The sequence below is a fragment of the Neodiprion pinetum genome, chromosome 6, assembly GCF_021155775.2.
Source record: "Neodiprion pinetum isolate iyNeoPine1 chromosome 6, iyNeoPine1.2, whole genome shotgun sequence".
Lineage (NCBI taxonomy): Eukaryota > Metazoa > Arthropoda > Insecta > Hymenoptera > Diprionidae > Neodiprion > Neodiprion pinetum.
Window position 1 is genome coordinate 21234040 of NC_060237.1, and position 20415 is coordinate 21254454.

The window sequence follows — 20415 nt, forward strand, 5'->3', positions numbered from 1 at the left end:
CAAAATACCGAACCATTTAGTATATGTATGTAGACCCTGAGTGTGGTGACGTCACGTTTGTATTTTCAGGTCAATGCACTGGGAAATTGGTGTCGTGACTGAGATAATCCTTATCAGGTTATTTATATAATGCTGGTGTAGTACAGAGATGGTCGTGAAACGAGCTTGAGTTTGATGAGAAGTATTTCTGTTTGGATAAGTGAATTATACGTATAAACAGTCAACGCATGTAAGTTTGATGTTGATTTTCTGAAACAATTACCATTCGGCGAATAATGAGTGTAAGTTCCGTTTTTAGAAATAACCTCTTGAAATTAAAAAATTCAAAGATAAATTTCATTTTCAATATGTCAACTAAAGTTAGGACACCGCTAGAAAAGATGAGAAAAGATATGAGGGAAATTTTTCTCAGTGGTGTTCAAGCTGTGCTTCCACGTATGCTAATTGAAAATCAAATTAAACTCTCAGACAACAATCTTTTTGTTGCGGACCAAATGTTCCGAATTAGTAGCAATGTATATTTGATTGGATTTGGTAAGGCTGTAATGAACATGGTGCCAGGAATTGAGAAGGTCCTTGGAAATCGTTTGAAGAAGGGAATAATCAGTGTGCCAAAAGGGTCGAAAGAAACAATCTGGAAAGTACAAGATTTTACAAACTTTCCAAATATTGGTGGACCTGTGGAATATCGAGAAGGAGCAAAAGACAACCAGCCTGATGCGGAAAGTCTATCGACTACAGACGACATCATGGACTTGGTTGAGGGACTCAAAGAAAACGATACTTTAATAGTATTAATATCAGGCGGAGGATCAGCCCTCCTTTGCATGCCTAGACCACAGCTTGAATTGAAGGAGAAGCAAGAATTTTGTAAAAAACTACAACAAGCTGGTGCAGATATTAAGGAATTGAATATTGTTCGCAAAAAATTATCTATGATCAAGGGAGGAGGATTAGCTCGGATTGCTTATCCTGCTTCTGTTATCAGTTTGATATTGTCTGATATTGTTGGTGATCCTATTGCTGAAATAGCTAGTGGTCCAACGGTATATAGCCCAAAATCACCGGAAGAGGTAATTAGTATTTTGAAAAAATATGAACTATTCGACGATCTGAATTGGAATATAAAATCTGTTTTGACATCTAAAGATGTGGATGATAAATTTTTATTAGATGAAAATGATGAGTTTAGGCATGTGAAGAACATAATTATTGGAAATAATTCAATCGCAGTAGAAGCAGCAAAGAGTCAGGCGCTTAAGAAAGGTTTCAGTCCGATCCTGTTACGAAGTGATATAGAGGGCAATGTCAGTGATGTTAGCTCTGCTTACGTTAGGGTAGTTAGTTTAATGTGTATGGTGCTAGACAAATCACTAGATAGAGAAAAGTTTTTTGATATCATCAAGAAAGATCCAATCCTGGCTTTGCCTGCAGAAAAAGTTGATGAAATCTATAACATCATTGAAGAAGCTACAGGGAAGGGAATTATGTTAATTGGAGGTGGTGAACCAACAGTAATTGTACAAGGAAGTGGTGTCGGTGGTCGTAATCAAGAACTTGCGCTTCGTTTTGCTCTCGATTGGTTGGAAAATGTGCAAGAAAGCCCGCGATTATCGAAATATGATGTGATTATGCTGAGTGGAGGAACAGATGGGCAAGATGGACCCACTGATGCTGCTGGAGCATTTGGTTATCCAGCAATCGGACCTATTGTTCATGATCTGCGTAACAAATTACGCGTTCAACTACATCAAGCAATGGTAGAAAGAATGAATGAACAAAAAGCAGAAACACAAGTAATGGCAGGGGTAAAAATTAGATACCATTCCAGTACTGAAAACCAGACTAAAAACGATGAACTGACTAATGACAAGTGTGATGCACTAGCATTGAAACTTGGAGCACTGGAAAAGTTGATCCCTGAAAATGTTATAGAAAATAATGACTCATACAATTTTTATACCAACTTCAAAAAGGGCAAAGATTTATTGAAAACTGGTCTGACGGGCACAAATGTTATGGATTTGCATATCATTTGTATAACAAAACAGGAATGCGGGTGTCGACTAGATTTTGAGATTGAATCCAAATGCCCGGATCCGCTTGAAGAACATAACTTAGAATCTTTGGTAGGTGTAGATGGGTTTGAAAGGTGTAGAATAGTTGCAAATTCTGCAAAAGATACAAAATTACTAAATTTGAAAGTCTTGGACCCAAATCTGGCAGAGTCTTGTTGCACCAAATCAAATAAAGAATAGATTATTTTTTACAGTTTACAGCTACAGTCATTTTTTCAGATCATAGTTGATTAAGCATTTTAAGGATAATGCTAAAGACGCATTACATTTAGTTATTGTTTCTTGGCTGAACCATTGTGAAATACTATGGCAAAATGTCATTAGGCATAGTCATGTAAACCTAATTTCTACAAAGAAATTATACAATAAATTAAAACCTAAAAATTGGGCAGTATACACATCAATGCTTCCGAATTACTATTATTTTCATATTTCTAAAATCAATATGGAGAAATTAGTTAAAGTTGTGTATCAAAATATATTACCGTGCAAGGAGGTAGGCTGTAAGAAAAAGAGTTAGAAATATTATAAGAAAGGCAGAACTTAAAATTCCTTGTGGGAAAAAATTTGCCATTTATTTGTGAACCAAATTCCACATAAATATAGAGAATGTATATAGAAGTTTTAAATTCAATAAATTATTTGTTTCGAAAATTGATGCAAAATATAGAAGTCTAGTGTATTATTGATGATATACATATATTTGCATACATATATTCAGTTCAATTTTCGAATCAAATAATTTATTGAGTTTAAAACTATATATATATATATATATATATATATATATATATATATATATATACGGAATACTCTAATGATAATTTTTTACTTTGTATCAGCACATATCTTTACCTACAAGTTGTTATTAAAAATATAAATGCCTATTGAAGGGTTAATATATCGAGTAAAATGTACAAATATTTATATCGGGATACTTCAACAATTAGGCTTTCAAAATACATACTGTATAATTAATTACTTTATTTCAAGCATAGTAATTGCACCGATGGACGGGTAAATAAAGTTCTGTTTCAAAGTTAATAAATACATGATTGGTATTAATAAAACTAAATATGTGGCGCAGTTTTTAAAATCAGTTATTTACATATGTTACATTCTGATGCCACTTTTGCAGACACATGATAAATGGTTCTAGAACTCTACTAGGAACGCGCAATATTCTCATGGTGCTACATGTATAAATATAAATTTGCTAATCGATCTGTTATGCAATCTTTGTATGCTAGTCACATTGGTGATCAGTTTTTCCACATTGTATTCGACTTCAAACTAAGCCAAGACATTCAATGCACAGTCTGGGCAGTTAATGTTGGTTAATTTAATTTCAACTATGAAAAAATGGTCAATAAAATCAATTAGGAATACCAAGCCAGGAAATTATTGGAACAATTCCACCACTGTTCAAATTTGTGCCTGTATCTCGTGGAATTGAATATACTTCTCACCATGACGAAAAAAAGACTATTCGTGAAATCGAGTTATTATGAAAAATATGTGTTATGACTGCCTGTTTCATCGTTAATTCAGTCGAGGTACATATAAGAGAAACTTTTCACACTTAACAACTACAAGTCCCAACTGAAAAGGTGATGTTTGACGAGCATGTCTCTGACGCCATCCTTCAGAGGCTGAGATTGTTCTTTTTTTGGAGGAAGTTCCCAATCAGGGTTCAAGTTGAATGCAAATTGACTTAGTATTCTTAACTCGCATTTTATTTGCACCCATCCTGGGCTATTAATAAAGCTCCATGGCTGATACCTGCACAAAGTACAAAGTAGGATGAGAAATTTATGGTTTGTATTTTAGAAAGTAGCAATATTTTATTCTGCTCTACTTTTAGACAGAGGTGGTGCGAAAATAACTATTGCTCACCATTTTTGGACGACTTCAACGCATGAGCACAGTACTTCAAGCCATAGATGTAACACTTGTTCATTCAGTCCAAGACAAATTAAAGAACGAAGTTTGACATCCATTTGAGCATGGGCATTGTCGTGTGTTAAGTTAACTGACTGTACACATCGATAAAGTAACTAAAATAAAATCAGTTATATTTTTGTTTAATATTACCACAATGTGGTGTTCATTATTTATAAGTTAAATTTATCAGTATACCTCTTCAGGTGTAAGAACTTTCCCATCCTCATCCAGCCTGTAAGTCTTACAAAGAACCAACCTACTGTAGACGGAATTGAAATCTTTTTCTACTTCTCGGTTTGATGCTTCCTCAATGAACAACCACGGGTGACAAGGCCCACCTAAGAAAGAGGGTCTTCGCATCCCATGTTCCAGTACAGCTTTTACTGCTGGGCAGAGACTACCTCTTACTAAATCGGTTACTGCTTCGCTAACGGCGTCATCGCCAGCACAAGTGTATTGTTTACTTCTCTCATCGAGCAATTCAACAAATTTAGCTGGGAACCAACCTGCAATTACATTGTTACTCGTAATATCACAAACGTTTAAAACATCTGCTTATTTGATCAAAAAATTCGATAAGAGAAATTGATGATACATTCAAGAAATAATCCAGTTTTAAAGTGTGCCAGTGGTAATAAAATTAAAATAGAAAACTAAGAAATTAGCTACCTCGTAAACCATTTAGTTCTCCAACCCAGCAGTGCTCATCCTTCTGACTGATAATTGTGATAATATCATTCTTTCGAAAGCCCAATTCATCATCGTCATGTCTTTCGAAATCTGTTATAAAATTATCAGTGAAATTGACTTTTCATAACGGATTAACGGTTAGTGAAAAATTTCAATACCTAGTAATGCTTTGGCTCGTCTTTTACGCGTACGAGATACATTGACGTAATTATCGTGATCCTCAGCATGGCTTTCCATGTTGTAATCTGCGACAAGCGTGATGTTGCTTAGCTTAGGGTCAACGTTGATGAAGTGTCTAGCAACTTGTAGAACAGCTTCTCGTAGGTCAACTAGGATCTCTGTCAAATGGGAAAAATTATTTTTGAACAAGAAATATATCCTATAAATTTATATTGAAAAACTTGACTTCTGCCATGATTGTTTACATACCTGTTTGACGGATATTTTTACATTTAGAGTCATCTTCGCCATTATCGTCGCCAAATAAAAACGTGTGCAGCATACCCTTGTTTCTTTTCATGTGCCGTCTGTTAAATTAATTAATTTGAATCAAGAGTGTTATCTTATTTGGAAGAAGGGCAAGTGTGCTATGGAAATAATTATATTGGTGTTTTCTTAACATAAAGTGAAAGTTTTTAATCACATACCTATTAAGATGTTGTTTGGGGAGATTTGGAGCAGCATCAGGGTTTCCAACTAGACCTCCTTGATCAGCCATTAAGTATGCTAAATGTCGACGTCTGTGAGTTTCTACTAGAACATCTGTTAAAGAACCTCCGACGTCCAAGGAAACCTGAAATATGATTTGATTGACAGCATGAGTCTAAAAATATAATTAAGAAAAAACTACTGATACTCTGGTTTCAATATCAATGTACTGGTAATATCACTTTTATATTTTGTGCACCCAAGTTTTTAACTTTAAATTCATCTGATTACCATTTACCTCCAGCAACTGATCTACATCATCAATATCCCCTGGTATATCAGATAAAGCGTTGAATATCTGTGCAGAATTTTCTAATTGCTTAAGATCCGTTTCTGAAAAAAAATTATGATTTCAATTTTCATTTTTGGTACATTACACATTGTGTAAATTCCAGTTACAATCAAGGAAAATCGGAGCAGCAATACCGATTGGAGATTTCGCTGCCTACCTTTAATTTTCAACATTCCCAATGTGATTTGAAATAAGACTATTGATCCATCGAAGAAGAAGAGGTCCCAGATACGTAGAAGGATTTTCATATGCACAACAGAGGCAAACAAAGTTAAAAACCAATGTAAGGAAATCAGACTCAGTTCTATATCGTGTTGAGCAAGAACAACATCCAAATCAGGTAGGAAACTTGCTATCAATGTCCTGAGTACTCGTTGATCGGCTTGTATTCCTGAAAAGTAAAATTAAAAGGTGAATGAGTGTTATGAATACGAGTGAGTTTCTGATGTGTTATCTATAATTTCATGTTGATGAACGTGTGTGCAGTTGAAAATGAATTTTTGTTTACCCAATAGCGTAGAAGAGTAATAAGAAGACGGTAACAGATCTTCAACTATTGTCGCCATCATCCAAAAAGCATCCTCTTCTTCGAGTAACAATAGTAAAGAAGCAGCCATCATTCCTGTACCTTGACAATACCTACACATGTATGAATAGTAATTCAATTAACAACTGTAAAATATCCTGGCAAACTGATTGCAAGCGTCTGAAATGGAAATAATCTTCACCCTATATCAGGATACAACCAGGCCAGGCCACGCATTACTCGCCGTAAACGTGGTATGCCGGTACTGTTGAGGTGGCTGAAGCAAGCATTTGCTGGCATAGTCCTCAGCAAATCTTTTTCTATTTGCTTGCTAGTCATCAATGCGTCATTACTCGAAGCTTTCACTATATCTTGATAACTGATTTCTGATGCGGTTTTCTTCTGAAGTGCTCCTGAAAATTTGAAAGGTAACTCATTGAACACTAGTAGGAATTTAGCCAATGCACTCTTGGCGCTACACAGTTTATAACCAATGTTAAATTGATTGTATCCAAAATATTATTTTATTCATTACCGGACATACGCATCCACATTTGAGGTCGCAGTGAGTGCGGAATACCACGACATACCATTTCCCGCAATTTATCCGTGCGTGGTAATCGTTGGTCAACATCTTGCCAAGATACTTCAGATATTTCCTTGTTATGGGTAAATTCTAAATGTGCCACCCACTGTAATCTACATGTAAGGTCCCATACATAAGTTCCAAGGACAAGAATATTCTATTATTCTAAACTATTATCTTAATTTCTATGTCCAGACATAAATATTTATTACAGTGTTAAAATTAATTTTTCCATGGATGCAATTATTTTCACATAAGTAGGAAATGATTGGTAGACATTTTTTAAAAACTGTTGAACACATTCAGGGTGTAGGATAGCTTAGCAATTGGTAAATTGCTGCAAAGTGAAGAATGTCTAGGGCTTGATGAACAAACTTTCGAAATCATTCCACATTTATTATGCACTCTATCAAAACTCTGTGGCATTCTCCACAAATTAAACTGGTACTGTTTATCAAATTGTTACCGATGTTGAGGGTCCTCCACAAATGGCACGCCCAAAAGTTTTTTTGAATTTTGTTCTGGCCCATCTTCTTCCTCAACCCTAAATCCAAACTCATCGAATCTGTCACAAAAAGATACAGGGATCATTAGACATGAAGCACAATACAATCACTTAATATATTACCTATATTCTGGTTGCAAATTGGGATCTTCTGGTTGATTTAATTTTGCCAGAATGTCCTGAGGCCACATGGACGTTGTCAGGGCAGAAAATGAACCTCCCGGTGCAGGTGACAATGCCGCAGCCTCATTAAAGTCACCATTCTCCACTTCATATTCATCATCGGATATTCCAGCTTCTAATTTTTTCTGCAAAATTTGATTATATTATTCATTACAGTTCATAAAATTATATCTGGTTTTTATAAACCCTATATTTCAAATGTTTCTCATATGTTTCTCAAATGCCATTTGATGGGTGAAATTGTAATTTTGTTTGTAGCCAGCAATTTTAGGTTCATTGGTCACATTCTGTGCTGAAAAGTAAGAATTTGACATAACGATAAGATTGTGTTTGCCTACTCCAGGAGGATTTGAGAATACTGCAATAATGGAGTGAGGAAAATTTGATTCAATATTAGGAATTGGGATTAAATTGTAACGAAAAATCCGTTGCAAAGGAGTGATATAACAGATGGTATTTATTTTACGAGAATTTGGAACTCCGTAGTCGCATGTGACAAAAAACGGAATACACTTACATTGTAATCTTCTTTGCCAACATAACCTTCGTGATCGCGCACATTAAAAAGTGATTTCGCGATTTCCATATCAAAGAAATAGCAAAGTATTTGAAAACGCCGATTAAAGTTAACGATTTCTTAACGAAATCTCGCTAAATCGTGATTCAACTAAATTATGATTTGTTGAAGAATCGTGGAGTAGTCTGGTTCTCACACTTAATGATCCACGAATGACAGTACATACATATTCGCATTGGTATGTATACATATACATATAAGTACGTAATCTCGTCACGCTACTCGCGAATGTGTGTACGTTTTCAACACACCATCTAACACATATTTATGTCATGTGTGTGTACCTACGTACATACTTGTAGTATAATGTTTGACAGATAAATAAGGCCAGACGCAGCGCATAGAATGAAAGGCCCTAAAGACGCTTATCTTTGATCGGGTGGGTGTGTGGGGAGCCGGACGCTGCGCGGCGCATGCGTTTTGCACGACGCATGTGTCGAGTAGCAGGTATAAAAAGCAGAAGCGCGCGAGCGACTGGCGGCTCGTTGGATATCACCCTTAATATGAGCGTCTAATTTCAGTCCAATCGGTATTCACGTCGAAATGTAACCAATAAGACAAGGCTTACGCAATATAAAATGGCGTTGCCATAACGATCGCGGGAAATTATTTCCGTAAAAATAATTTTATTCACCGGTCACTTCCGGTTTTAATTCCCCTCTTTGAGCGGCATAAATACGTAATAGTTTCGGAATTGTGAACGACCGCGAAGGTGCAGACGCATACCGTTAATTTTGCGAACACGTAGCTCGGACGGTTTCGATGAAAAGCATCGGCCTAGTCGTTAGAATATCGGGAAAATTCCATTAGCTGTGATGTCGGTACACGTGGAGCGTAACTGGACGACTTGTGCCGGGTGAAAAAGAAGGTCAGTGATTGGTCTGTGGCAGCAGACCGCGACATCCGGCAGTCGCGCTGCAGCTATTGGTCGATTAAGGTTCCAGAGAACGAAGTTGGTCGAGTTTCATACGTATTGATAAATAGCTCGTAGCTTGTGACTTTTAGCGAAAATTAAAGGCGTTGTTGGAGTCTGTGGAAAATGGTGATATATCCGTGTACGAACGTGCGAATAAAATAGTCCCACGTGAATTTATTAAATGAAAAATAAAGTGAACATAATATTGTGGCCTGGGTGTGACGGATTATATATTGTATAAATTATACAATAGTTGTGTCGCGTTGCGTAGTGGCCTCACTCTTTGATTATTCGTGGATTTACTTTGAGGCAGCCCGTCGTGTGTGCGGTGAGGAGAACTTGGAAACCAGCGCGTGAAACATTTTTTGCTCCGCCATTGTATGTCCCTACTGGATTGTACTGGACGGCGCAACGAGAGTTATTCGCGGTGTGATACATACGAGGCTAGAGCGTTGGCGTGGTGTAGGGGCTAACATTGCGATCAAGCAATAATGCTTGCATATTATTATGCAATACACACGCAGCTTCAGTGGCTTTGGTGACGACGACGGCGCGGGATGTTTTTATCTTTGTTTTCCCACCCCTCGAGAAATGCCTCTCTTTCTTTTCCGCATCGCCTAATCACGTGGGAGTGCGTCAGAGTATATTGTATTCCCGGTATTGCTCCGGATCCCGAGAATACGCTGGGAAGCCTCGACAACCTCGTTCAAGTGCCGTTTAAACTGTGTACCATCAACGAGGCGCCGCGCGAGCAGTTCCTCAAATTCCTCTAAACACAAGTAAATGTAGTTATAAATATAAACATAACAATGCACCGCTCTACAAAGAGCGCTAACATATTCAGCTTACCTCTGACTACACAGTGATATCCTATGATTCCCTGGTACCCATGAAGAGAACGTCGGGCCGTCGTTAGTCCCGCGGGAATGTATCAGGGACTTAATAACACTCGGAGACTATTTATCATTTATCGTGTGAAATGAGAAGTGTTTAAAAGAATAGCAAAAAACAACGGCAACAAGGTTATAACCGAAACAATAAATAATAAAGAATAAGGACTCTCTTACTTTTAAGATATTAAGCAACGACGAACGTGGAGGAGAGGAATGGATGAATGGGAGTGAGCGCGGTACACGAGGAGAGCAGGCGCAGGTGGGAGCCTCTGGATGTGGAGGCTGCAGCAGTGGCAACGTCACTGGCAGTGATGGCCCCTGCTCTGACGGAAGGTGGTCCTCAAAAGCCTGAGAACTTGATAACCCCTCTGCCGAGCAGCGGATTCCTGTCTCCCTCGCAGGCGTCGCAGGTCTGTCAGAACCGCCAAGTATTGGCAAAATTTGTTGTCTCAGCTAACGTACAGCCATCAAAGATAGACGAGCAGTGCCTCAGGGGTATATCTAAAGAGTTTATCCGTGATGTCATTAATTCGAGATACGCCAACGGCCTGGATACATTACCTGCATTTAAAACCAAACCCAACTTGATCTCGCGAAAGGCCTTGAGCAACGATACTGTACTTTGTCAAAGCGAGCAAACCGTTGGCTTCGACAGCCTGAATCAAGAGGCAACTGATATTATAATGAACGACCCATCTATGGGTGATCAACAGGATAATATGGGTTTCTTAAAGTCAAATATAGACGTGCCACTTGCGTCCAATGAAAATCTTAACGACAAGAATCTTGATGTTGATCAAATAATCAACTTCAGCAGCGTTATGCCCAGTGAAAATGAACAATGTAGCTCTAGTAGTGTCGGTGATATTGGACAGAATGTTGAGGACATATTACAAGTAATTAAATCCATGGAAGGGGCTGAAAATGCTGAGAATATACCTGGGGGAAGCAATTATCATCCACGTAGTGTCACGGACAGTGTTGAGATGTTCCCTATACCAGAGGGATTTTCTTCCTTCGAAAGGGACCTGCTTAATGACGTCGATGTCATGAGTCTTTGTAACGAAAATATGAACATTGATGCCGTCGAGCAACAAAAGTTTAATAATCTTCGTACCCAACAAGATGCCGTCACTCAGAAGCAACACGAAAGTGAAAGGAGATGCGCATTTTTATTGAGGAGACTCAGGAAACTTCAAGCTAGAATTATTGGACGTCATGTAGCCGAAGAGAATACAGGAGTCTTGGAGGTTGCCCATCACGGGGTGAAGAAATATTTCATCCAGGAGTTGGTTAACATTAGTTCAAAATCATCTGTTAGGAACTTTCCTGAGATTAGTAGTAGCTTGAATTCATTTTTGCAAAAACTTGAAAAAACTTCCGTTGCTCAGAGCAATGGCATCAATAGACAACGTGTTTGTTGTCGATACTTTGGTGGGGGTTCGCGTGATAATTTTGGCCCTTCGCCTAGCAGTACCACTAATCGACATCCAGTCTTTGGGACACCTCAAGTTAAAATTCAAAGAAACGACGTCGAAAGTGTTGCCGGACCTTTGACTAGCCAACTCCGTACCGTTGAAACTAATCTAGACTCAGATTGTACCGCGTCGAGCAGTGGTGGAGAAAGTTGTGATGAGATGCAGACTTTCAACAATCCTCATCAACAGCCACTGCCAATGTAAGTTGAACAATATTTTTGACATGAGCATTAGGAGCATTAAATTATGAATGAACGAATGGTTTTGTTTTTTGTGCAAACAGATTTATGCAAGTCATTTTATTTTATACTAATTCATTCATTCGTCACAACAGAAAAAGCATTTATCCATATACTATCAATACAATTCTATAATGTTTTCTAATTTACTGATAAACGAATATAATTTATCTTGGTTCGATTGCAGTAAATTTTACAAGCATTATTGTATTTAATTGGATAAACGATAGTCTATGACTTAATCAGTGATTATTAAGCATCAATTACCAGTGATTCAAAGTAGAGTGTCCAATTTTCAATGTTTATACTTTAAATTATAACGTATAAATAGCCATCTTCAGTGTGCAGACTAAGGATAGCACGAAAATCATATTTTCTTATCTTTCTCAGCTTAATAGTAAACTATGTAAGAACAAACATGAGGTTGAATAGATTCATTTCAGTGATCTTGTATTGCTATAACAAACATCTAGGTATCATTTCATTGATATTGTCTGATATTAATGCCTGGGATATGTCACAGAAAAAATCCTGGTGTATGCATAACATGATAGTAGAAAATATTACTTACACCAGCATTTTTCGTGTAAAATTGTAGAGTAATGTAATTAGTATATGTAATTGGAAAGCTGGTTATTTAGCTGTAGAATTTCTCATTCTCTTTCTATGAGTTTTAAAAGTATGTACAGGTGAAAAAATATTCAAATTCAATGAAATGATATTCAATGTATGTATGTATTGTCGTAACATAGTGTCAATGACCTGGATATTCTCAGATACTGTCTCCAATTTTTATCTTTTTATCGTCTGGGTGTCCTATCAGCTGCCAACTCTTCATTTAAAATCAATGTTCCCCAGTTTGCACGAATACCCATTCACAAACTTTAGTTGAACCTACGTGGAAAGAATTGGGAAGTACTCATATTTTCTAATATCATGTATGTGCTAAGGACATAAAGAAAAATTACTGTGTAAGCGTATCTGTTATCGGTAATTTGAAACATGCAAGGTAATCTTTACTTTGGTAGATCCAAACGAGCGGCTTGGAGATATGCTCAGGATCGTGCAGGTGTGGCATCACGGTGGACATGGCTTCAGGCACAAATATCGGACCTAGAATATAGGATTCGGCAACACAATGACCTACAGCGTCAAATCAGAGCAACCAAAGGCTTGGTTATACTTGAAAACACTGAAACTGTTAATGGTTACAGTGGTGTTTTACCTGGATCAACAGGTCGATGTGGCGCATTGGATACCGAGCCAGCTGCAAGCAGAACAAGACCTTTTATGTGGAATGCCTACAGAAAGAGAAAGTTGTTACAAGTCGATAGATTGCACGAAGTTTCAAAAAGGGCGGCTAAAGCTTCTACAGTCAGATGTGGGTGCGATCACGTATTACCTGCGTGTGCTTTGTGCACGGGTAGACAGGATCCAACACAGCCGCAAGAACCATTCGAGCAGCTTTCTGTGCAACAACGAGTTGCTCTCATTGACTCTGGTTTCCACCCAGTTCTCTCATTCTCTGATGGTGGGTATTCCTAATTTTAACAGATTCACGATTTCAATTTTCGATTTAGTATAATGCTGTCCAGAATCTGCGTGTAGGTAATTTTGACTGTCGACGTATTCTGGATGATAATGTATGTTGTTTCCAGAAATTCTACACAGTACCCACCTAGAGGCTATTATGAAATCTGTGGAGTGGCAGCAGAAAATGTTGAGAGGAAATATGCGAACAACTCGATTGAAGGATAAAGAGCATAATGAAAGGCGAAATAAGAAGCTACCTGAGCACAGAGCGAAGTATACCGCTCGCTTGAAGAAATCCTCATCGAGTATCCTCACTGCAAGTATGTATGGTAAAAGAGCAAAACCAAACCCTCTAAGTAGATTATTTCGATAGACATCAAATGTTCTATTGAATAAAACTAACTAGTCTCAGCTTTCACTTGAATCTTATACTCAACTGCATGCAGATCATTTCATTTCAGGAATCAAAAGAAAGATGTTGAAGGGAAAACGAAATAGGCTTAGCCACGACAGAGGTATTCACGGATTGACTAGAAAGAAGGTAACAAAATTACCACTTGCTCAAGATGAAGATGATGTACCACATTCAGGGTCAAGTAAACATTCGTCTCCGGTACCTTCACCCTTGCAGCATACTGTCACTGCAGAAAAGAATCCGCCCAAAGAAAAATCATCTAGTACTCATGGGTAAAGAGTTTTTCTAATCTTATAACTTCAATATACAGTAAATTATACAAATTCTTAACTTTGATATGCGCTCGCAATAACTGAATTCGAATTTTATCACGTCACCAAATTTTCAACCGCATAAATGAATAAGAGAAATACTAGTTTAGGTATTTATGCTATTCATTTATTCGGTCCATCAAAAGTTAATCACGATTATCGAAGCTTACACTTGTGGTAATCCGATTCTCTGCACCTGACACAAGCCATGGAGTTACCTTGGGTTGCTCGAGTATCTTGCTTCTTGATGAACTCTTGGCGTGTTATCATGAAACAATCGTCGATCTGGTCATCTAATTTTATTCACTTAATTTTAGGCGACTCAGACAAAATTCGTACGATATCGACAATATTGTGATACCGTACAGTGTGGCTGCTGCGACTAGGTTGGAAAAGTTACAGTACAAGGAAATACTAACGCCAAAGTAAGTAATTTTGAATATATAGAAATAGGTCTCATAGTAATTATAGTGCATTCAAACAATCTTAATTGAATTTCGTAAAAAGTTCAATTTACGAATCGTTTATGAAGAGTATTGATAATTTGTTATGAGGATTCATGCTTGAACTCTGATCCAACGTATTCCATTTTAAATTAAAACACTCATGTTGAATTTAGGTGGAGGCTGTGCGAAGATCCTTCAAAGGTAGACGTGAAGAATGGTATCATGCATAGGCCTAGTCAAGAAAGTGATGTAAGTGTTATTCTGGTTTGTTTTCGGTATATTTCTAGGCTTGAATTGACAAATTATATTTCATTGATACATTTTTTACTTCATTCTGAGAATTCTATTCAAGTATATCTCCTAGATTTCCTTGCTCATCTCATTTCGTAAAGATAAATTGTAGTTGTAGTTGAATTCGAAAACCATTCGACCGTAAGTGTTTACATTCTAATTTCTGCAGCTCTAACTATCTTAACTGTAGCTAATCGTTTTCATTTGTTTTTCATTCTTGCCGATCTGTAGATAAAGCCTTTGCCTCTAATTCAGTCTCATGTTATCTAGTAGCTATTTTTACGGATCAAACGGGATACAGTTATGAATTTGTCAGCTCGAGTGGTTTACACCTCACATACATTTTATTATGAATGTTGGAATATTTTTTTTTTTTTTATTTCGATGTCCTGAAACAATTATTAGACATGAGATCATGAATAGAGAAGTTTATTGAGTACGTAGAGGAAACTTTTCATACACATTATGGTGTAAGGTGATTCCAAGCATTGTAACTCGAATACAAATTTTGTTGGTGATACTGTGCTCGAGAAAACTTGTCAAACACATTGCAGTATGGTGAAGCCAACTAGAAGTTGACCTGTTCCACATGTTTTGCTTTTACGACTGAAAAATATACATTCAATTATGACATACGAGTTATTTAGCTCACGCATTAAATATTCTAATTAGGTCGAAGATGTGACGGATGAGACAATTGCTCTGAGGCACGAACGGAGTGAACGAGAAGAAAATAAACGATTTATGACGTATGTAAATATGCCACCGCAGGCTCGCTTACGTCACACTCGTCGTGCAGATAGCAGAGCTGATAGTGGCGCAAATACTCCAGGTACTTTGTCTCTGGGAATATATCACTATTTCACCCAACAAGTTTTCACTGAGAACTTTATGAAATATCCTGATATCAACGTCTTAGTGGTGCAGAGATCTGCATTCGCAGCCTGTGATTGTTACAAGATTGAACAAAGTATTGTGTCAATCCGAGGTTGACTAAGATTCAATAATATGTGTTGCATAGATCCAATGTCCCCGCAACCCAGTGAATTTGGTGGTGATGTGGTATCGCCGATAACATCACCTCCCGCCACACCTCTGATGCCTCAGGATAGTGAAAACCAGCAGCAACAACTTTTGGACATGCATCGTCCATCTGCTTTGCAAAATAGTTTTCGCCGTCGTACTATTTCTTCTTCGAGGCCAAGCAGAGATGAAACCGTAGGTTCTTTGCCAGAAGATGATAACGAGGTGGGCTATGTAACTTTAACGTATTGTCTGTCACCAAGTCCAAGAATCAACTAGAATAAGAAAGTCGTCAATGACGTAAATGACTTAACGAAAATTACTGACTCACATGGGTAACTAAAGGTAAATACTTTGCATTCTAAATATAGGTCATACCGTACGAGCCTCGGACATTCCCTTTATCAGAAGATACCTATGATAGAATGATCGAAGCAATGCCAGATGGCCACTGGCAAGCATCGTCTGCATCTTTATGTTCCAGAGATGAGGAGAAAGGAGAGGAGGTAAGTGAGTAGTAATTCCTTAGTAGCATAAGACACATGTACTATGTAAAAATATCAGTAATCCAGCTTGGATTGATTCAATGTGTACTTTCGATCGGATGTATGTTAGTAGTTATTTAGTAACAAAGTATGTTTTTGAAATTTCAGGAGCCAGAGATAGAAACTCCGGAATCTGATTCAACCGAGTCAGCGTGCTGCGACGTAGAGGGTGAGGACCCAAATGACCCCGAATGGACAGTAGCTGACGACAGGGACACCGAAAAAGAGAGAATACGCCCAACGGCAAAAAGATAGGAAACTAATTAATATTGACGACTGTTAAATAACGTCTGCACCATTGTTACTATACGCAGAAGCTACCTGTCAATTGTTATATATACCCTTCGGTAATGTGACATGCACCTTAAGTTAATGGTATTATGAATCTGTAAAGTGTATTATAAATATAAATTTTATAACTTCATTCTGCTTATTAATGGAAACCTTGAATTGCTTTCTTCAATGTCACTATATTATGTACTCTTGACCAAAGCATTTAGATTTTAAGGGCAATGTCTTCATGCTTGGTGTGGTTTATATTAATACACAAAATAATTTATAACGTAATTTGTTTCTCACAACAGGAAGGCAGAAATGAATACTGATAATAGTTGCTATTAGAATCTCGTCATAATATTGAGAAATGAATTTTGTACAAAATGTATTTATATTTCGACATAGTTAATTGCCTAAAATAATAAAAGTGCCAATTAAAATGTTGCCCCGAGATTTCAGTATTCTTAAATGAAGAACCTTGTTGGGACAAGGTTTACCATTAACAATAAGTATAATTTAGTGATTTTTTGTTCCACTCAATTGATTTTGCAATTTTACGGTAACGATTTATACGACTAATTCTTTATTACGTTTTATACGTGTATTTAATTTTTTTTTTCTTTTAATCGTTCTATTCTTTAATCTTAAAATATGAGTGATTCCTTCTCTTTATACCGTTTACGTATGATTATTTTATAACAAAATATTGACAGTTGAGGCGACAATTGCACAGTGCTTTTCTCGTAGTTGACAGAAAGTATGTACTCTTATTTCCTGGTAGTTGTACGAGTAGTTAGTTGAATCTGACACAATACATATATGTTACATTTTTTGAGATCATAGATTATCGATAAGTGATAAAAAACCGTTAATCTTAGACTAACGCAAATACTGCTGTCATTAATATTATTCATTACTACTAATGTATTGTAATATAATTTAAAAGTTGAATATAATACATTATTGATGATAGAAGTCGGCGTGAATGTTTGCATCGATACAATAAGAGGGTAAATAAAATTACCTTGGCAAAGTTGATAACATTCTTTGAACCAAGCTCGCACCGTGATTCGCGCTACTCAATAGTATTTACAAATTTTATGCTTGAAATATATATTAAACGTGTTTTCGTTGTATAATAATCGCTTCATCGTATGCGGGCTTTTGATAAGAATCTGCACCGTAGCTCACTCTAGCTGGTAAATATGGTCGTATATTTTTTGCCGTTTATTTATTGAAGATAATGTAGCGACCGTTTCACGTTTTCTGAATGTGGAAGCGTTGCAGTTTCTGTGCGAGTGGGACGGTAAGCCCTAACAGCTGTTGGTATTAGTCAAGCAAAATCCGGACCATTTAATTGTATGAGAAAAAAAAAGAAAATGGACGTGATTACGAGTCTTAGCTGTTTATACCGTAAGATTGTAATTACACTTCTATCGACATTCTTGTTCGAATTTACTGGAACGTTTAATTAAACGTATCGAACGTTCATACTTCAAGAATACTTGTATAATAAATTGTGTGTTTAAGATTTGTTGGATCGCGTGTTTGTATTTTTGAACTATACAAATAGGTTCGGATTTATTTTCATGACTTTTATCAAAAATATTCTACAAGAACATCGCGTTTCCCGTTTTAAAAGTCGCATCTGCATCCTTTCAACACGTTCAAGGAGCTGTAAAAGTTGTCATTTTCATGCTAAAGGGTACATTAACGACAGATGGTGAATGCTATTCCTTTGCATGCACATATGTACTACAGTAGCTTATAATGAAACGTAGTTTCAACTCGGAGTCGATGATTCGTAGGTATAGGAATGAATGTTGCATTATAGTTACATCAGCGTAATATAATCTGGAGAAACTTCCAGGCTTGATGTTGACGTTCTGACTTACGATTGGGCTACATTACGCGAATTTGTATGCCCTAGGGTAAATTGGAGATAATTGAAGAAGGAAAAAGAAACGATTAGCTCAAAAGTCAGTATTGCCAAGGCAGCCAGTTCGTTTCGAAGTTTGCATCACAGGTTACCGAAAAAAGCTCATTGTCAGATTACGAAAAAATAGAAAATTGTCGGTCAAACAAAGACTCTGCCCATCTAGAGCGCTTGCGCGTATCTTTGATGTTTCGGACGAAGAATTGGGGTAAAACTTGGCAGCGTTATAATTGGGCACGGTTCTGCGTCTAAATCGATTAAAAGAAAGAAAGAAAGGAAAACCACGTGACATTGCGGTCGTTAGGTAATTTATGTATGTAATTTAACGTACAATCCATAGGTATGTTATACGTACAATATACATATATTTTTCACCGCGCTGACTCGCCTTGCCTTCCTCCCTTCCTCGCTCGCTCGATTCCACTATGTTATTAAAACGGCGGCAGGTTGCGCGACGTACACCTGCCACGGCGATTGTTGCAGCTTTATTCGAACTCGTACAACGGCAGGTGTTCCCGATGTTCTTTTTTCCATTCTCAGATTCGATTTAAAAACCGTCGGGATCTATAGGTGATTCCTGTCCACTCGTGTACACGTGATAAAGTGGCGGGGGCGCCACGGGCTTCTGCAGTACACAGGCACCGCATACGAAAGTTTGGCAGGATAGCCTAGGGTGCCTCGTGGAGAAACTCGAGCTCAAGTTGATTGTATCGAACCGATGACCTTATTGTTTCCCGCGTCTCGCCCCCGAGGTCGATCCTTCAGTCACCGCGAGCCCCTAAAAAGGAGGATCGAGAGCGGACGAGTCCCTTCGTTAATAGATAAAAACTCGAGTCGAGTATATACTCGCGCGCTGAGGGATGGATTGAAAGGTCTCTTTCTCTTTTTCTGCATCCCCTTTCATCCGCAGCCTAATTTTCCTCGACGCCGATATTTCGACCCTCGCGCGTATCATCAGTCCTTACCTTCGCTCGGCTAGAAATTGATAAGGCCACGTCACAGGTGCACTATCGATGAAATATTGATAAGCCGAGTGAATCGATGCGCAGGTCGCGGGGCTGCGGTACCACCTTGTGCGTACACGTACGCCCTTCTGACTCGCGGTACCCCCACTTACGGCATCCTGTACCGGGTGCACACTTCGTCTATCCCGTGTGTGCATACATACGCACACGCGTAGACGCATGCACACATGCGTGGGTTCGTACCTGGCGATATCCTGCGCTACCACCGCACCCTTCCACCTCCCCTCGCCGCGCCTCGCGCGAGCGCAAGACAACCGTCAACGGTGTCGACAGAAAAAACCTCGAGAAAAAACCAAACGCCGGTGTTACAGTCGTGAGAAACTGACGTGACCGCCGGAAGTGTTTCCGATATCCACGTATTCCAGCCGTACCAGTATGCACAGACACGCACCGCGGACACGAAGAAATTCAATGTCTTTTACGCTCACGTGTAAAATTGGATGTATTCATCGATGATATAGAATAAATGTAAACCGAAAAGTATACAAAGTTGACGATATTTATATTTCTACGATCTTTATCGATGCGACTGTAAAATGGTTACTCTACGACACAGGTGTAAGTTGAAAAAGTTTAAATATCAATGAACGCAGTTGGTTCGTTCAATCGTTCGATCGATCGATTCGATACATTTGCAAAATTTTCAAAACTCAAGTACCGCCGTTACAGCACGTACGTATGTAACGTGCATCCGTAAGCTGGACGGAGCTAAGGCGAAAGAAATATGAGAAATTTTCACGTCTGGGTTTCCAAAATCGTATTCGCCGTATCGTTTTTCGTTCTCAACCCGAAACCTCGGATTTCGATCCTCCTATTTTACCCACAGCTCCGATGCCCCGGAGTCGCATAGGTAGGTAGGTTCACCAACCCATGTATGCGGACCGATTTTGCGGGTAGTCGTGCGTCCTCGTCGGGCGTTCGTATCCCTGCGATCCACGGTGCCGTTCTACGGGTAACTTCGCTCCGCTCCACCTGACCCCACCCCGGACACCCGCTTCC

The 20415-nt window shown here is 38.2% G+C and overlaps 3 protein-coding genes and 1 long non-coding RNA gene across 10 annotated transcripts; 2 read left to right on the forward strand and 2 right to left on the reverse strand.

Annotated features, from left to right (window-relative positions):
- Window positions 1-11: 11 nt before the first annotated feature.
- LOC124221516 (glycerate kinase) lies at window positions 12-6046 on the forward strand. 3 transcript variants are annotated; one of them, XM_069136819.1, is made up of 2 exons: window positions 12-2129; window positions 5816-6046. In XM_069136819.1, exons 1-2 carry the CDS (start codon window positions 276-278, stop codon window positions 5873-5875), a joined length of 1914 nt encoding a protein of 637 aa, XP_068992920.1. In that variant the 5' UTR covers window positions 12-275; the 3' UTR covers window positions 5876-6046. The 3 variants fall into 3 exon arrangements, with proteins under 3 accessions (XP_068992920.1, XP_046487568.1, XP_046487569.1); XM_046631612.2 differs by lacking the exon at window positions 5816-6046 and having other exon boundaries at window positions 12-281; window positions 540-2849; XM_046631613.2 differs by lacking the exon at window positions 5816-6046 and having other exon boundaries at window positions 12-229; window positions 540-2849.
- Window positions 3048-8428, reverse strand: LOC124221515 (small G protein signaling modulator 3 homolog). The gene is made up of 15 exons (XM_046631610.2): window positions 8030-8428; window positions 7453-7637; window positions 7291-7389; window positions 6774-6937; window positions 6441-6651; window positions 6221-6351; window positions 5870-6103; window positions 5659-5753; window positions 5360-5505; window positions 5142-5239; window positions 4871-5050; window positions 4692-4802; window positions 4218-4528; window positions 3975-4135; window positions 3048-3860 (listed from the first exon to the last, which is right to left on the reverse strand). Exons 1-15 carry the CDS (start codon window positions 8096-8098, stop codon window positions 3668-3670), a joined length of 2388 nt encoding a protein of 795 aa, XP_046487566.1. The 5' UTR covers window positions 8099-8428; the 3' UTR covers window positions 3048-3667.
- Window positions 8429-8675: 247 nt separating this feature from the next.
- Window positions 8676-16603, forward strand: nsl1 (non-specific lethal 1). Of its 5 annotated transcripts, XM_069137006.1 has the most exons (11): window positions 8714-9784; window positions 10080-11576; window positions 12644-13146; window positions 13274-13468; window positions 13595-13835; window positions 14192-14299; window positions 14494-14569; window positions 15284-15443; window positions 15633-15859; window positions 16006-16140; window positions 16288-16603. In XM_069137006.1, exons 2-11 carry the CDS (start codon window positions 10120-10122, stop codon window positions 16432-16434), a joined length of 3249 nt encoding a protein of 1082 aa, XP_068993107.1. In that variant the 5' UTR covers window positions 8714-9784; window positions 10080-10119; the 3' UTR covers window positions 16435-16603. The 5 variants fall into 5 exon arrangements, with proteins under 5 accessions (XP_068993108.1, XP_046487560.1, XP_068993107.1 ...); XM_069137007.1 differs by having other exon boundaries at window positions 8676-11576; window positions 16006-16144; XM_046631604.2 differs by having other exon boundaries at window positions 8713-11576; window positions 13274-13477; window positions 13610-13835.
- Window positions 16604-16890: 287 nt separating this feature from the next.
- LOC138191101 (uncharacterized) lies at window positions 16891-20393 on the reverse strand. The gene is made up of 3 exons (XR_011177392.1): window positions 20285-20393; window positions 18747-19169; window positions 16891-18639 (listed from the first exon to the last, which is right to left on the reverse strand). It is a non-coding gene; the product is annotated as an uncharacterized lncRNA (long non-coding RNA).
- Between the last annotated feature and the right edge of the window lie 22 nt (window positions 20394-20415).

Bases quoted from the DNA above. Each gene is read 5' to 3' on its own strand.
- LOC124221516 (XM_069136819.1), top strand. From the start codon at position 276: ATGAGTGTAAGTTCCGTTTTTAGAAATAACCTCTTGAAATTAAAAAAT. The intron at 2,130-5,815 runs GTAGGTGTAGAT...TGTAAATTCCAG, and splicing joins AACATAACTTAGAATCTTTG to TTACAATCAAGGAAAATCGG.
- LOC124221515 (XM_046631610.2), bottom strand. From the start codon at position 8,098: ATGGAAATCGCGAAATCACTTTTTAATGTGCGCGATCACGAAGGTTAT. The intron at 5,240-5,359 runs GTATGTGATTAA...TTAATTTAACAG, and splicing joins CCCAAACAACATCTTAATAG to ACGGCACATGAAAAGAAACA. The intron at 4,136-4,217 runs GTATACTGATAA...ATTTTATTTTAG, and splicing joins AAGTTCTTACACCTGAAGAG to TTACTTTATCGATGTGTACA.
- nsl1 (XM_046631603.2), top strand. From the start codon at position 10,120: ATGGGAGTGAGCGCGGTACACGAGGAGAGCAGGCGCAGGTGGGAGCCT. The intron at 13,147-13,273 runs GTGGGTATTCCT...TGTTGTTTCCAG, and splicing joins AGTTCTCTCATTCTCTGATG to AAATTCTACACAGTACCCAC. The intron at 13,836-14,191 runs GTAAAGAGTTTT...ACTTAATTTTAG, and splicing joins AAATCATCTAGTACTCATGG to GCGACTCAGACAAAATTCGT.